At 36.4% G+C, this 16,578-nt stretch overlaps 1 protein-coding gene across 2 annotated transcripts in view; it reads right to left on the bottom strand.

Annotated features, from left to right (window-relative positions):
* Nucleotides 1-12,290: 12,290 nt before the first annotated feature.
* LOC143650546 (olfactory receptor 7G2-like) overlaps nt 12,291-16,578 on the bottom strand; it is a 99,599-nt gene continuing 95,311 nt past the window's right edge. For both annotated transcript variants that reach the window (XM_077121444.1, XM_077121445.1), the window contains one exon: nt 12,291-13,528. In XM_077121444.1, the coding sequence (XP_076977559.1) occupies nt 12,580-13,528 (949 nt within the window). In that variant the 3' untranslated portion in view covers nt 12,291-12,579. The remainder of the gene's footprint in view (nt 13,529-16,578) is intronic.

The raw sequence follows: 16,578 nt of genomic DNA, 5'->3' as shown, positions 1-16,578 counted from the left end.
TACATTCGTATTTCTCCACATTCCACATCATTTGATAGCTCCTGCTTTTTAATAGTGGCCTTTCGAGTGGATGTGAGATGGTATCTCAGTTTTGTGGTTTTGATTTGCATTTCCCTGATGGCTCATGTTGACCATGTTTTTGTCATTTGTACATTTTTTGAGAAATGTCTATGAATGTCTTTCCCATATTTTTAATTGGGTTGATTTTTTTTTGCTATTGAGATGTAGACATTCCGTACATAGTGTATATATAACACCTTTATCAGGGATCTGGTTTCCAAAAATTTTCTCCCATTCTTATGGTATCCTTTAACTATTTTGATAAAGTCCTTTGATAGACAAAAGTTTTAAATTTTGATTAAAACAAGTTAATTTAAATTAGTTTTAATTTCTTTGAGAATTTTTAATTTTGAGAATTCCCATTTATCTGCTTTTTCTTTTGTTACAACAAATTTGGGTGTAAATTCTAAGAAACCATTGCAGACACAAAGTCCTAAATGTATTTCCCTAGGTTTTATAGTTTTTACAGGTGTTTTATTGATATTTCCCTGTGTTTTCTAGGTTTTCTTTCCCTGTTGTTTGGGTATTTGATCCATTTTGAGTTGATTTTTATATATAGCATGAGGTAAGGGGTGACCTTTACCCTTTGCCTATGGCCACCCAGTTTTCCAAGCATTATTTGTTGAATAGACTATTCTTTTATAACTGAGAAAAACTGTCACCCTTGTCAAAAATCAGTTAGCCGTAAGTGTGAGGGTTTATTTTTGACATCTCAGTTCAATTCCTTTGGTCTAGATGTACATACTTGTGCCAGTAACATACTCTTTTGATTAAGGTAACTTTGTAATATGTTTTGTTATTGGCAAGTGTAATTCCTCCTGCTTTTTACTTCTTTTTCAAGTGGGTTTTGGCTATCTGGGGCCTCTTACATTTCTTATAAATTAGATAACTTTATTTTCTATTTCTGTGAAGAAGGCTTTTGGAAAGTTGTTTGTGACTGCATCAAATCTGTAAATCACTTTGGGTAGAGGTCACATCTTAACACTATTTAGTCTTTCAATCCATGAACATGGAATGTCCTTTCATTTATTTAGGTAATTAATTTCTTTAGGTTGTAATTTCTTTTTAAAACTGATATTGAAATCTTTCATTTATTTAAGCAATGTAGTTTAGTATACTATGTATGAGTTCTTTACATTCCTGCTTAAATTTAACCCTAAATACTTCATTCTTTTAGCTGCTATTTTAAATGAAATTTTTTCTGATTTCTTCTTTGGATTTTTCATTACTAGTATATAGAAAGAGCAGATTTTTGCCTGTTGATCTTGTACCTTACCACTTTGGTGATCTCCTTTATTAGCACTAGATGTTTTGTTGTGGGTTCTTCTGAATTTTATCTACATAAGACCATGTCATCTGCCAATAGTGAAAGTTTTAATTCTTCCTTTCCAATTTGAAGGCCTTTGCTTGTTTTTCTTGCTTAATTGCTCTGGATAGAAATTGCAGTACAATGTTGAATAACACCGGATATAGTGGAAATTATTTTTTTCCTGACTTTTAGAGGGATAGCTTTCAGTTTGTCATCATTGAGTGTGTTGTTAGCTGAGAGTTTTTAATATTTATCTGTTAACATGTTCAGGTGACTTCTTTCTATTTTTAGTTTTCTGAGTGTTTTTATCAAAATGTTTTCCTCTTGAATGGTTAGTAGAATTCACCAAGGAAGCAACCCTGTTCTCAGCTTTTCTTTGTTGAGAGATTTTGTTTGTTTGTTTTTTATTCCATATTTTTACCTGCTATTGTTTTGTCAAGATCTATTCCTCTTTGAGTCAGTTTTGGTGGTGTGTTTGCTTCTATAAATTTTTCCATTTCATCAATTTTGTCTAAATTATTGGCATACAATTGTTCTTAGCATCCTCTTACTTTTTTATTTCTGAGGCATTGGTAGCAACATCCCTTTTTTATTTCTGATTTTAGTTATCTGTATCCTCTTTTTCTTCATCAATCTAGCTAATGGTTTGTCAAATTTATTGATCTTTTCTACGAACCTGGGCTATGGAGGCTCAGCAGGCAGCGTTCTCACCTGCCATGCCTGAGACCCGAGTTCGTTTCCTGGTGCCTGCCCATGCAAAAAATAAATAAATAAATAAAAATTAATATCTAAGAACCCAATTTTGGTTCCTTCTTATTGTTTTCTTATTCTCTATTTAATTCTTTTCCACTCTATTCTTTATTAATAATTTCCTTTCTTTTTCTCACATTGCGCTTAGCTTTCTTTTCCTTATATCATTACTTACATTGGAGGTTAGGTCTCTGATTTGAGACCTTTTTTTTTTTTACATGTACAATCAGTAATTCTTAATAACATCACATAGTTGCATATTCATCATTTCTTAGTACATTTGCATAGATTTAGAAAAAGAAATAAAAAGACAACAGAATAAGAATTAAAACAATAATAGGAAGAAAAAAAAAACAAAAAAAAAACAAAAACAAAAAACCTATACCTCACATGCAGCTTCATTCAGTGTTTTAACATAATTGCATTACAATTGGGTAGTATTGTGCTGTCCATTTCTGAGTTTTTATATCAAGTCCCGTTGTACAGTCTGTATCCCTTCATCTCCAATTATCCCTTCTCTTTTTTTTTTTTTTTAATTAACGGAAAAAAAGAAATTAACCCAACATTTAGAGATCATACCATTATACACATGCAATCATTAATTCTTAACATCATCACATAGATGCATGATCATCATTTCTTAGTACATTTGCATTGGTTTAGAAGAACTAGCAACATAACCGAAAAAGATATAGAATGTTAATATAGAGAAAAAAATAAAAGTAATAATAGTAAAATCAAAACAAAACAACACAAAACAAAACAAAAACCTATAGCTCAGATGCAGCTTCATTCAGTGTTTTAACATGATTACTTTACAATTAGGTATTATTGTGCTGTCCATTTTTGAGTTTTTGTATCTAGTCCTGTTGCACAGTCTGTATCCCTTCAGCTTCAATTACCCACTGTCTTACCCTGTTTCTAACTCCTGGTGAACTCTGTTACCAATGACATATTTCAAGTTTATTCTCGAATGTCCGTTCACATCAGTGGGACCATACAGTATTTGTCCTTTAGTTTTTGGCTGGATTCACTCAGCATAATATTCTCTAGGTCCATCCATGTTATTACATGGTTCATAAGTTTATCTTGTCTTAAAGCTGCATAATATTCCATCGTATGTATATACCACAGTTTGTTTAGCCACTCTTCTGTTGATGGAGATTTTGGCTGTTTCCATCTCTTTGCAATTGTAAATAATGCTGCTATAAACATTGGTGTGCAAATGTCCGTTTGTGTCTTTGCCCTTAAGTCCTTTGAGTAGATACCTAGCAATGGTATTGCTGGGTCGTATGGCAATTCTATATTCAGCTTTTTGAGGAACCGCCAAACGGCCTTCCACAGTGGTTGCACCCTTTGACATTCCCACCAACAGTGGATAAGTGTGCCTCTTTCTCCGCATCCTCTCCAGCACTTGTCATTTTCTGTTTTGTTGATAATGGCCATTCTGGTGGGTGTGAGATGATATCTCATTGTGGTTTTGATTTGCATTTCTCTAATGGCCAGGGACATTGAGCATCTCTTCATGTGCCTCTTGGCCATCCGTATTTCCTCTTCTGAGAGGTGTCTGTTCCAGTCTTTTTCCCATTTTGTAATTGGGTTGGCTGTCTTTTTGTTGTTGAGATGAACAATCTCTTTATAAATTCTGGATACTAGACCTTTATCTGATATATCATTTCCAAATATTGTCTCCCATTGTGAAGGCTGTCTTTCTACTTTCTTGATGAAGTTCTTTGATGCACAAAAGTGTTTAATTTTGAGGAGTTCCCATTTATTTATTTCCTTCTTCAGTGCTCTTGCTTTAGGTTTAAGGTCCATAAAACCGCCTCCAGTTGTAAGATCCATAAGATATCTCCCAACATTTTCCTCTAACTGTTTTATGGTCTTAGACCTAATGTTTAGATCTTTGATCCATTTTGAGTTAACTTTTGTATAGGGTGTGAGAGATGGGTCTTCTTTCATTCTTTTGCATATGGATATCCAGTTCTCTAGGCACCATTTATTGAAGAGACTGCTCTGTCCCAGGTGAGTTGGCTTGACTGCCTTATCAAAGATCAAATGTCCATAGATGAGAGGGTCTATATCTGAGCACTCTATTCGATTCCATTGGTCGATATATCTATCTTTATGCCAATACCATGCTGTTTTGACCACTGTGGCTTCATAATATGCCTTAAAGTCAGGCAGCGCGAGACCTCCAGCTTCGTTTCTTTTCCTCAAGATGTTTTTAGCAATTCGGGGCACCCTGCCCTTCCAGATAAATTTGCTTATTGGTTTTTCTATTTCTGAAAAATAAGTTGTTGGGATTTTGATTGGTATTGCATTGAATCTGTAAATCAATTTAGGTAGGATTGACATCTTAACTATATTTAGTCTTCCAATCCATGAACACGGTATGCCCTTCCATCTATTTAGGTCTTCTGTGATTTCTTTTAGCAGTTTTTTGTAGTTTTCTTTATATAGGTTTTTTGTCTCTTTAGTTAAATTTATTCCTAGGTATTTTATTCTTTTAGTTGCAATTGTAAATGGGATTTGTTTCTTGATTTCCCCCTCAGCTTGTTCATTACTAGTGTATAGAAATGCTACAGATTTTTGAATGTTGATCTTGTAACCTGCTACTTTGCTGTACTCATTTATTAGCTCTAGTAGTTTTGTTGTGGATTTTTCCGGGTTTTCGACGTATAGTATCATATCGTCTGCAAACAGTGATAGTTTTACTTCTTCCTTTCCAATTTTGATGCCTTGTATTTCTTTTTCTTGTCTAATTGCTCTGGCTAGAACCTCCAACACAATGTTGAATAATAGTGGTGATAGTGGACATCCTTGTCTTGTTCCTGATCTTAGGGGGAAAGTTTTCAATTTTTCCCCATTGAGGATGATATTAGCTGTGGGTTTTTCATATATTCCCTCTATCATTTTAAGGAAGTTCCCTTGTATTCCTATCTTTTGAAGTGTTTTCAGCAGGAAAGGATGTTGAATCTTGTCGAATGCCTTCTCTGCATCAATTGAGATGATCATGTGATTTTTCTGCTTTGATTTGTTGATATGGTGTATTACATTAATTGATTTTCTTATGTTGAACCATCCTTGCATACCTGGGATGAATCCTACTTGGTCATGATGTATAATTCTTTTAATGTGTTGTTGGATACGATTTGCTAGAATTTTATTGAGGATTTTTGCATCTGTATTCATTAGAGAGATTGGTCTGTAGTTTTCTTTTTGTGTAATATCTTTGCCTGGTTTTGGTATGAGGGTGATGTTGGCTTCATAGAATGAATTAGGCAGTTTTCCCTCCACTTCGATTTTTTTGAAGAGTTTGAGGAGAATTGGTACTAATTCTTTCTGGAACGTTTGGTAGAATTCACATGTGAAGCCATCTGGTCCTGGACTTTTCTTTTTAGGAAGCTTTTGAATGACTAATTCAATTTCTTTACTTGTGATTGGTTTGTTGAGGTCATCTATGTCTTCTTGAGTCAAAGTTGGTTGTTCATGTCTTTCCAGGAACCCGTCCATTTCCTCTAAATTGTTGTATTTATTAGCGTAAAGTTGTTCATAGTATCCTGTTATTACCTCCTTTATTTCTGTGAGGTCAGTAGTTATGTCTCCTCTTCCATTTCTGATCTTATTTATTTGCATCCTCTCTCTTCTTCTTTTTGTCAATCTTGCTAAGGGCCCATCAATCTTATTGATTTTCTCATAGAACCAACTTCTGGCCTTATTGATTTTCTCTATTGTTTTCATGTTTTCAATTTCATTTATTTCTGCTCTGATCTTTGTTATTTCTTTCCTTTTGCTTGCTTTGGGATTAGTTTGCTGTTCTTTCTCCAGTTCTTCCAAATGGATAGTTAATTCCTGCATTTTTGCCTTTTCTTCTTTTCTGATATAGGCATTTAGAGCAATAAATTTCCCTCTTAGCACTGCCTTTGCTGCATCCCATAAGTTTTGATATGTTGTGTTTTCAGTTTCATTCGCCTCGAGGTATTTGCTAATTTCTCTTGCAATTTCTTCTTTGACCCAGTCGTTGTTTAGGAGTGTGTTGTTGAGCCTCCAGGTATTTGTGAATTTTCTGGCATTCCGCCTATTATTGATTTCCAACTTCATTCCTTTATGATCCGAGAAAGTGTTGTGTAAGATTTCAATCTTTTTAAATTTGTTAAGACTTGCTTTGTGACCCAGCATATGGTCTATCTTTGAGAATGATCCATGAGCACTTGAGAAAAAGGTGTATCCTGCTGTTGTGGGATGTAATGTCCTATAAATGTCTGTTAAGTCTAGCTCATTTATAGTAATATTCAGATTCTCTATTTCTTTATTGATCCTCTGTCTAGATGTTCTGTCCCTTGATGAGAGTGGGGAATTGAAGTCTCCAACTATTATGGTATTTGTGTCTATTTCCCTTTTCAGTGTTTGCAGTGTATTCCTCACGTATTTTGGGGCATTCTGGTTCGGTGCATAAATATTTATGATTGTTATGTCTTCTTGTTTAATTGTTCCTTTTATTAGTATATAGTGTCCTTCTTTGTCTCTTTTAACTGTTTTACATTTGAAGTCTAACTTGTTGGATATTAGTATAGCCACTCTTGCTCTTTTCTGGTTGTTATTTGCATGAAATATCTTTTCCCAACCGTTCACTTTCAACCTATGTTTATCTTTGGGTCTAAGATGTGTTTCCTGTAGACAGCATATAGAAGGATCCTGTTTTTTAATCCATTCTGCCAATCTATGTCTTTTGATTGGGGAATTCAGTCCATTGACATTTAGTGTTATTACTGTTTGGATAATATTTTCCTCTAACATTTTGCCTTTTGTATTATATATATCATATCTGATTTTCCTTCTTTCTACACTCTTTTCCATATCTCTCTCTTCTGTCTTTTTGTGTCTGACTCTAGTGCTCCCTTTAGTATTTCTTGCAGAGCTGGTCTCTTGGTCACAAATTCTTTCAGTGACTTTTTGTCTGAGAATGTTTTAATTTCTCCCTCATTTTTGAAGGATAATTTTGCTGGATATAGGAGTCTTGGTTGGCAGTTTTTCTCTTTTAGTATTTTAAATATATCATCCCACTGTCTTCTAGCTTCCATGGTTTCTGCTGAGAAATCTACACAAAGTCTTATTGGGTTTCCCTTGTATGTAATGGATTGTTTTTCTCTTGCTGCTTTCAAGATCTTCTCTTTCTCTTTGACCTCTGACATTCTAACTAGTAAGTGTCTTGGAGAACGCCTATTTGGGTCTAATCTCTTTGGGGTGCGCTGCACTTCTTGGATCTGTAATTTTAGGTCTTTCATAAGAGTTGGGAAATTTTCAGTGATAATTTCTTCCATTAGTTTTTCTCCTCCTTTTCCCTTCTCTTCTCCTTCTGGGACACCCACAACACGTATATTTGTGCGGTTCATATTGTCCTTGAGTTCCCTGATACCCTGTTCAAATTTTTCCATTCTTTTCCCTATAGTTTCTGTTTCTTTTTGGAATTCAGATGTTCCATCCTCCAAATCACTAATTCTATCTTCTGTCTCTTTAAATCTATCATTGTAGCTATCCATTATTTTTTCTATGTTTGCTACTTTATCCTTCACTTCCATAAGTTCTGCAATTTGTTTTTTCAGTTTTTCTATTTCTTCTTTATGTTCAGCCCATGTCCTCTTCATGTCCTCCCTCAATTTATCGATTTCATTTTTGAAGAGGTTTTCCATTTCTGTTCGTATATTCAGCATTAGTTGTCTCAGCTCTTGTGTCTCATTTGAGCTATTGGTTTGTTCCTTTGACTGAGCCATATTCTCGATCTTTTGAGCGTGGACAGTTATCTTCTGCTGCTGGCGTCTGGGCATTTATTCAGATTTCTCTTGGTGTTGGACCCAGCAAGGTTGTAATATTTTTCTGTGAAATCTCTGGGTTCTGTTTTTCTTATCCTGCCCAGTAGGTGGCGCTCGTGGCACACGTTTGTCTGCGGGTCCCACCAGTAAAAGGTGCTGTGGGACCTTAAACTTTGGAAAACTCTCGCCGTCCTGGGGGTTCGCTAGCCGAAGCGGCTTGAGCCGGCCTAGGGGTCCGAACGCAGGGAGGGTGTCCGAACGCAGGGAGGGTTGCTGGTCACCGCAGCCAGGGAAAAAGCCCGTCCAAATTTCCTAGTCGGCCCTGGGCAACAAGCGTGGCGGGAGGGCGCCAGCGGCAGCAGCCCGCCCGGGAGAGTGCACGTTCCCCGGGAGTCACGGGTTTGGAAGGGGCCTCCCCCACCCGTCACCGTTCTCCGCGGCCTGGGGGTTTCCGATCCAATTCTCTCAGTTGGTCCGGGGGCTGCGCGTGGTGTGGGTGCCAGTCGCCTTGGTTTCAGGGGACCACCTCTCCAATTCTCCCAGCCGGCCCGGGAAGGGGGAAGGGAGTAACTCCGGCCGCTTGCCACCCCGCCCGGTAAGGCCCGCGCGCCTCGGCGATCTCACCCGAGCTGCTTCTCTCAGCCAGCCAGCCGTTCCAGGATGGGGTACGCTGTCTTTTTTATCTCTGTTGTGGCTTTGGGCGCTTTCTGTATCGTTTCTACTCCCCTAGTAGGTGTCCTGGAGAAGAAACTAAGATCCGCGCGTCTTACTAAGCCGCCATCTTCCCTGAGACCTTTTTTTTTTTTTTTTTTTTTAAAGGAAAGACAGAGAGAAGGAAGGAAGGAAGGAAGAAAGGGAAACATCTTTAAACATTTTCTTGTTTTATTGTATTTTGTTTTTTTGTTTTTGTTACATGGGCTGGGGCCGGGAATCGAACCGAGGTCCTCCGGCATAGCAGGCAAGCACTTTGCCCGCTGAGCCACCGCGGCCCGCCCAGCTGAGACCTTTTTTAATGTAAGTATTTAGAACTGGAAATTTCCCTTTCAGCCCTGCCTTTTTGTGTCTCTTAAGATTTGGTATGTTGTGTTTTCATTTAAATTAGTCTCAAAATATTTCCTAAATTTCTGGTGATTTTTTTCTTTGTTCCATTTATTTATTTATTATTATTATTTTTTTACATGGGCAGGCACTGGGAATCGAACCTGGGTCCTCTGGCATGGCAGGTGAGCATTCTTGCCTGCTGAGCCACCGTGGCCCACCCTGTTCCATTGATTTTTTAAGAGTGTGTTGTTTAACTTCCAAAAATATGTGGATTTTCCAGTTCTCCCTCTGTATGGATTTCTAGTTTCATTCCACTGTTTTCAGAGAAGATGCTTGATAAAACTCAATTCTTTTAAATTTGTTAAGACTGGTGACCTCACGGGTGATTTCTCTTGGAGAATGATCTGTGTGCAGTTGGTATTTGGGGCAGCATCTTGTATATGTATGTTAGGTCTAGTTCATTTACCATATCGCTCATGCTATCCATTTCCTTATTGATCTTCCACCTGGTTATTCCATCCAGTTATGAAAGTGTTATTAATAAGTAGGTGTCTTTTCCTCCCTTCAAACTTGTGAATGTTTGCTTCATTTATTTTGTGGCACTGCTATTAAGTACATAAATGTTTATGATTGTTATATATTCTTAGTGGATTAACCCTTTTGTTACTATATAGTGTCATTTTCTATCTATTATAAAAGTTTTTTGGCCTCAAGTCTATTTATCTGATATTATAAGAGTTATCCCAGCTCTTTGTCATTAAAATTTGCATGGACTATTTCTCCTACCCTTTGTGTCTTTGGGTCTAAGGTAGTCTCTAGTATGCATCATAAAATGGATTCTGCTTTTCAAAGCGTTCTGCCAATTTTTATCTTTCACTTGGCAAGTTAATTCATTTACATTTAGTGTAATTACAGTTAAAGCAGGACTTCCACCACTGTGTCACTTTTTTCCTATGTAACTTTGAAATGTAAATGTTTTTGTCTCTCCTTTCCTTTAGGGCATACATTTTGTGTATGGTGTATCTTATCTAATTACTGTCTTTCTATTACGCTGGAGCTTGTATTAAACAATATAAATCTATTACTTTTTTTTCTATTACCTTTTAGTTTGAAATGATACCAACTTACTTTCCATAGCCCATACAGTCTCTTCTCCTAAATCTTCCATTCCCCCACTTTATATTATTATGTCCCACATTGTCTCTTCATATTTTGTATGTCCATAACATAGAATTTTATTTTTCTATTATTCAATTGTATTCTAAATCTTAGAGAACAGGATTATATATTAAATATAGTATATTATTGGGTTTTGCATTTACCCCTGTAGTTACCTTTCCTAGAAATCTTCATTTCTTCATGCTGTTCTAAGCTACTATATTCTGTCTTTTCCTTTCCAACCTGAAAAAGTCGCTTTAGCATTTCATGTAGGGCAAGTCACCCGATGAACTCTGTCCATAAATATCATAGACTCTCCCTAATATTTGAAGGGCACATTTGTGAGGTGTAGAATTCTTGGCTCATGATATTTCTCTTTCAGTAGGTTGAATACCTAGTACCTGCCTTTTTGCTTCCAATTTTCTCTTGAGTACTCTGTGGTTAGTCTTATTTGGGATCCCTTGTATGTAACAATTCATTTTTCTCTTTCTGCTTTCAGAATTGTCTATCTTTGGCATTTGATGTTTTAATTAGTATGTGTCTTGTAGTAGGGCTATTAGGGCTTATCTTTTTAGGAGTTTATAGTGCTTATTGGACATGAGATTCATGACTCTCATCTGATTTAGGAAATTTTCCATCATGATTTACTGAAATATTGTTTCTGCACCCTTTTTCTTCTTCCTTCTGGGGCTACCATAATGCTCCAAGTCCCTTAGGCTCTGCTCACCTTTTTCATTCTTTCTCCTATCTGCTATCCCAACTGCATGATTTCAATTGTTCCATATTCTAATTCACTTATTCTCTCTTCTGCCTGTTTAAATCCGCTGTTAAACTCTTTTAGTGTATTTTTGTTCTCCATTTTTTTCTCATTCCCATAAGTTCTATAACTTTCCTTTTTTAAGTTTTTAGTTATCCTTTTTATTTTACACATGGTCTTGATACCCTTTAATGTTTTATCCATAATTTCCTTTTCTCATCAAAATGCTTAAGAGACATGACTGAACATCTTTGGTTAGTTGTTCTATTATTGCTTCCTTCTTTGTTTTAATTTGATTCCTTGAATGAGCCATCCATTCCTGTACTTTGTGTGACTTATTTTTTGTTGATGACTATGTGTTTGATTATTTTGATAAGATAGTATACACTCTCTGAACCCGAATTTATTAAAGATAACAGTTTTAATTTGTTTGAGATCATTTCAGTGACTTTTTTTCAATTTTATGACTGGAGACATCCACATTGATTGAGTTAAAATATATCATAATTTTCTCAAATCCTGAACAAAATATCTACATTAATTTTATGGATGATGAAGCCAAGAATTGTAGCTCCTGTTGGTGCTTTACAGAGAGCACATTTATTAGCTACCACATTAAACCCCAGCTGCTGGCAGATTTGACTGACAACAATTCATGGCTGCTCCCTTAACTGGAGAATTACTTCCATCAGAAAAGAACAATGCTACTTTGTCCTGCAGGACAAGCCAGTGACACCACCACAGTAACACACTGCAGGCAGTCACTGGTGGCATGAATTTAAATGGTCAGCCCACAGACCTCAAGACAGGAATTACTGTGAGATGTGATATACATGGCACTATCCATGGAGTGTCTCTAGCTGCAAGGATACCTCTCTTAGAACTTAATTCTGGCCCATCTTCCTTCTCTCACTAACGTTTTCTAGAGAGTTTTGCCCTCAAAATCATTATAGCAGTTGTCTCTTACTCAGGCTCTGTTTCTGTGGAGCCTGATTGTGGTAGTATGGAGCTATGTATCACAGAAAAAAACATGCTCCTAATCTCAATCCATTCCTATGAGTGTGAACCCATTGTAAATAGGAAATTTTGATGAGACTATCTCAGTTATGGTGGGGACTAACTGAGTTAGTATGAATCTTAATGATATTACTGAAGGCCTTAGAGGGAATTTCAGGAGAGAGAAAATAGGAGAGAACAAGGAGAAGTTGGATGTGGATGGAATCCAGAAAAGCCAGGAGAGGCCTCCTTGTACATTTCCATGTGACAGAATAATCAAGGACCAAGGGTCACCAGCAGTAAGCCCAAAATGCCAACATCTTATAGGAGAAAGCATCATCTTAATGAAGACTTGAATTTGGACTTCTTCTGATCTAAAAACCATGATTTCTGATCTAAAAGCCAATGATTTCTCATTGTTTAAGCCAACCCATTGCATAGTTTTTGTTTCAGCAGCCAGAAAACTAAAATGCTGACCAAAGAAATTAAACTCAGACTTCATATAAATTTTGAGAAATCACAAAGTTAGAGAAGAGGAAAGTCAGTTTTCAAATCTAATTGAATTTCTGTTAGTATTATGGTATTTAAGAATTGTCCCACAGACATGGTGATAGGAGATTCAGATTTCTGGCTCACCCAATATTCTTGTTATTTTTACTTCTTCTAGAAGACCAAACCCAAGGCGGATGGCACAGTCATGAGAAAGCTGCTTTTGAGATGAGGTTCCTCAAGGCCCCTTTAATATCTCTGTTCCTCAAGCTGTAGACAAAGGGGTTCATCATTGAAGGGACCACAACGTACATCACTGAAGCTACTGCAGTTTTCCTGTAAGAGTGAGTAACTGCAGAACTAATGTAGACCCCAAAAGCTGTTCCATAAAATAAGGAAACAATTGAGAGGTGAGATCCGCAGGTTGAAAACGCTTTATACTTTCCTCTAGCTGATGGCATTCTCAGAATTGAGGAGACAATGTGAATGTAAGAGAAAATGATCCCAAGGACAGATACACCACCCAATATGCTTGTCACTAAATATTCCAGGATGGTATTGATGAGGGCATCAGAGCAAGCAAGCTTGATGATCTGAACAAGTTCACAGAAGAAGTGGGGGATTTCCAGGTCTTTGCAGAAAGATAGCTGTAGCATCATGAGACTGTGGAGCAGGGCATCCACAATGCTAATAAACAAAGAAACTAGGATCAATAAGCCACAGAGGCAAGGATTCATGATTGCTGTGTACCTCAGTGGATGACAAATGGCCACATAGCGGTCATAAGCCATAGCAGCAAGGAGGAAATTTTCCATACCAGCAAAAAACAGGACAAAGCCAGCCTGGATGAGGCAACCTACGTAACTGATGGATTTGCTGTGTGTTTGGATGTTGACCAACATCTTGGGAACTGTAGTGGTGCTGAAACAGATATCAATGAATGAGAGGTTGAAGAGAAAGAAGTACATTGGGGTGTGGAGGTGGTTGTCAGAGCTGATGGTGAGAAGGATGAGCAGATTTCCCAGTATGGTGATCAAGTACATGGTCAGAAAGAGTCCAAAAACAAGGGGCTGCTCTTCTGCAACTTCTGAGACACCCAAGAGGAAGAATTCTGCTACATCTGTTTGGTTTTCTGATTCCATGTTGTTGATGAGTCTAAAGGAAAATGAGAAGTGATAGGAGAGATTACACATGTACAAGGATCCTTTATGTTTTAGAGAAACTCACAAATATTTATTGTAAAATGGGGTATTATTATAACTCTTTCCCTTTCTCTCTCTCTTTCTCTCACTCTCCTCCCTTTTCTTCCCTTTCTTCGTCTACCTTCCTCTCCCCCCTCTTCTTTTTCTGTTCTCCTCTCCCCTCCCCTACTCCATCCACAAATATTATTTATTGAATATCTACTATTTTTCCATATTGTGCCAACTAATAGGAATAAAATAAGAAACAATACATGGATTTCCTTTGAGAATTTCTCCAAGGATTCAAATTAGCAGGACCCCCAAATAAAAAAATAAGAATAATCTGTGCTTTAGAAGAGTGGATCTTAAACTTTGCCTTACATCAGAATCAGCTGGAAGGTTTTAATTGTTTTTTCATTGTTAAACTTTTTATTTGAGAATGATTTCAAACTTACAAAAGGATACAAAAATAAAAAACACTTTATTCTTTAGCCAAATTCAGCTATTATTAATATTTTACTCCTATTTGCTTTGTCATTTGTTTCCTTTCCAAATATGCATGCACAATTTTTTTGTGAATCATTTGAGAATAAGTTATATTTTACGACTCTTTACCCCTAAATATTTCAATATGTATTTCCTAAGAATAGAGATTTTTCTGTTACATTAAAACTACAGTATAGATATAAATTTCATCAATTTATATTGATAAAATACTTTTCTCTAAATTACTCTTCATTCTAATTTTTTCAGTTTATTCAATAATGTCCTTTATTGCATAATCCTCCTTGTTAGGGTGAGATATTGCGGTTGGTTGTCATATCTCCTTAGTGTCCTTTAATCTGGAACACTTCCAGAATTTTCTTTGCATCTTATGACATTGGCCTTCATGATGAATACAGCAACCCCTTTTAATAACTGTTTTATTGAGATATAATTCACATACCATAAATTCACATATTTAAAGTATAAAGTTCATTGGATATTAATATATTCAGTGTTGTGCAACCATTACTACAATCAATTTTAGGGTCTTTTCATCACCCCCAAAAGAACCCCATACCAATTAGCAGTCATGTCTCATATCCTCAGAAGCCCCCTCCCAACCCTGGGCAATCCCTAATCTACTGCCTCCATGGATTTGCCTATTCTGGATATTTAGTATAAATGTTTTTTATGTAATATATGGTGTTTTATGACTGGCTTCTTTCATTCAGCATGTTTTCAAGGCTCATACATATTGTAGCATGTATCAGTACTCGATTCCTTTTTATTGCTAAATGATACTCCACTGTAAGGGTATACCACAAAATGTCATCCATTCATCAGTTGATGGGCATTTGGTTTTTTTCCATATTCTGGCTATCATGACTAATGCTGCTATGAACTTTCATGTGCAATTTTTTCTTTTCTCTTAAGTATATACCAAGAAGTGAGATTGCTGGGTCATATGGTAACTATGTTTAAACTTCTGAGGAAAGTTTAAACTTTCCATACTGTTTTCCAAAGGAGTTGCACCATGTTACACTTCCACTAGCAGTGCAAGAAAGTTCCAATTTCTCCATATCATCACAAGGACTCGTTATGATCTATCTTTTTTGTTATAACCATATCCCAGTGAGTATGAAATGGGTATATCATTATGATTTTTAATTAAAAAATGCTTTAGTAGAGAAGTTGTGGGTTTACAGAACTATCGTGCATAAAATACAGGATTCCCATTTATCACCCACACTGGTATTGATGTGGAAAGTTTGTTACCATTGATGATAACACTTTCCTGCAATTCGACTATTTTTTTAACAGTAGTTACATTTGTTACAATTGATGAAAGATTATTAAAGTTGTATGATAACTAATTTCCATAGTTTATGTCTTGGATATTTTCTTTATATGTATGACCTATTATTATTTTTATGCATGTATTTATTTTATTAATCATCTACCCAAATACTAAATGAAGGGAGTATCTGTCACAAGGTTTTACAATCACATGGTCACATGATAAAAGCTATATAGTTATGCAATCATTATCAAAGATCAAGTCTACTGGAATACAGTTCAACAATTTTTGGGTATTTCCTTCTGGCTATTCTAATATTCAGTAAGATTAAAAGAAATATCATATAATGTATCAGTAGTCATAATCATTGTTAATCCTAATTTCTCCGTTTCACCTCCGACCTCTCATTTGATCATTCTTGCAACCTTCGGGGATATCTAGACAATGACTATTTTAAATTCTTTGTGCTGGAAAGGGGTATTGACCTTATGAATAGAAGAATGAAACTGGTTGATGTTCTTGGAGAAACTGGTACCTCTGGGTTTCAGGGCTTATCTGGCATAAGCCTCCATAACAATCTGGAGGACTTAAGTTTCTGAAAAAATAAACTTGCTAAGTAAAAACTTTATAGAGTCTTAGATAGAGCCAAGGGCATTCTTTAGGGTTTTCAGGAATACTGTTGGTTAGGGCTTAGCATACTGTTGCAATTTGCAATATCTGGTGGAAGTTTGCACAAGAGTAACCTCCAGAAGGACCCCTGGACTCGAAGTTGCTATGCCACTGAAACTTTATTTTGTTCCATTTACTTTCCCACTATTGGTCAAAAAGGCATTCTCAATTCTATGATACCAGCACCAGGCTCATCCCTGGGAGTGATGTCCCACAATGGGTTGAGGGTGGGGAGAGCACAGTGAGTTTATTTGCAGAGTTGGCTTCGAGAGAGAGGCCACATCTGAGCAACAAAAGAGGTTCTCTGGGGGTGACTCTTAGGCAAAATTATGAGCAGGCTTAACTTCACAATTGCAGGAATAAGTTCATAACAGCAAGCCTAAAGATTGATTGCTTAGCCTATTAAATTGGGAGTCCCTAATGCTTGATAGAATATCAGGAATTCCCCAGGTAGGGACATTTAATTGTTCCACATTTTGCCCCAGCTCATGATGGGAACTTTGCACATACTTTTTTTATTTACTGTCCCAAATAATCTGGAATGCATCACTGTATTAGATTAATCTGTACAG

This window comes from Tamandua tetradactyla, chromosome 11 (assembly GCF_023851605.1).
Source record: "Tamandua tetradactyla isolate mTamTet1 chromosome 11, mTamTet1.pri, whole genome shotgun sequence".
In the NCBI taxonomy this organism is placed as follows: Eukaryota; Metazoa; Chordata; class Mammalia; order Pilosa; family Myrmecophagidae; genus Tamandua; species Tamandua tetradactyla.
Note: the sequence above shows the minus strand (reverse complement) of the source record. Positions and strands in the feature narration are given on the sequence as shown.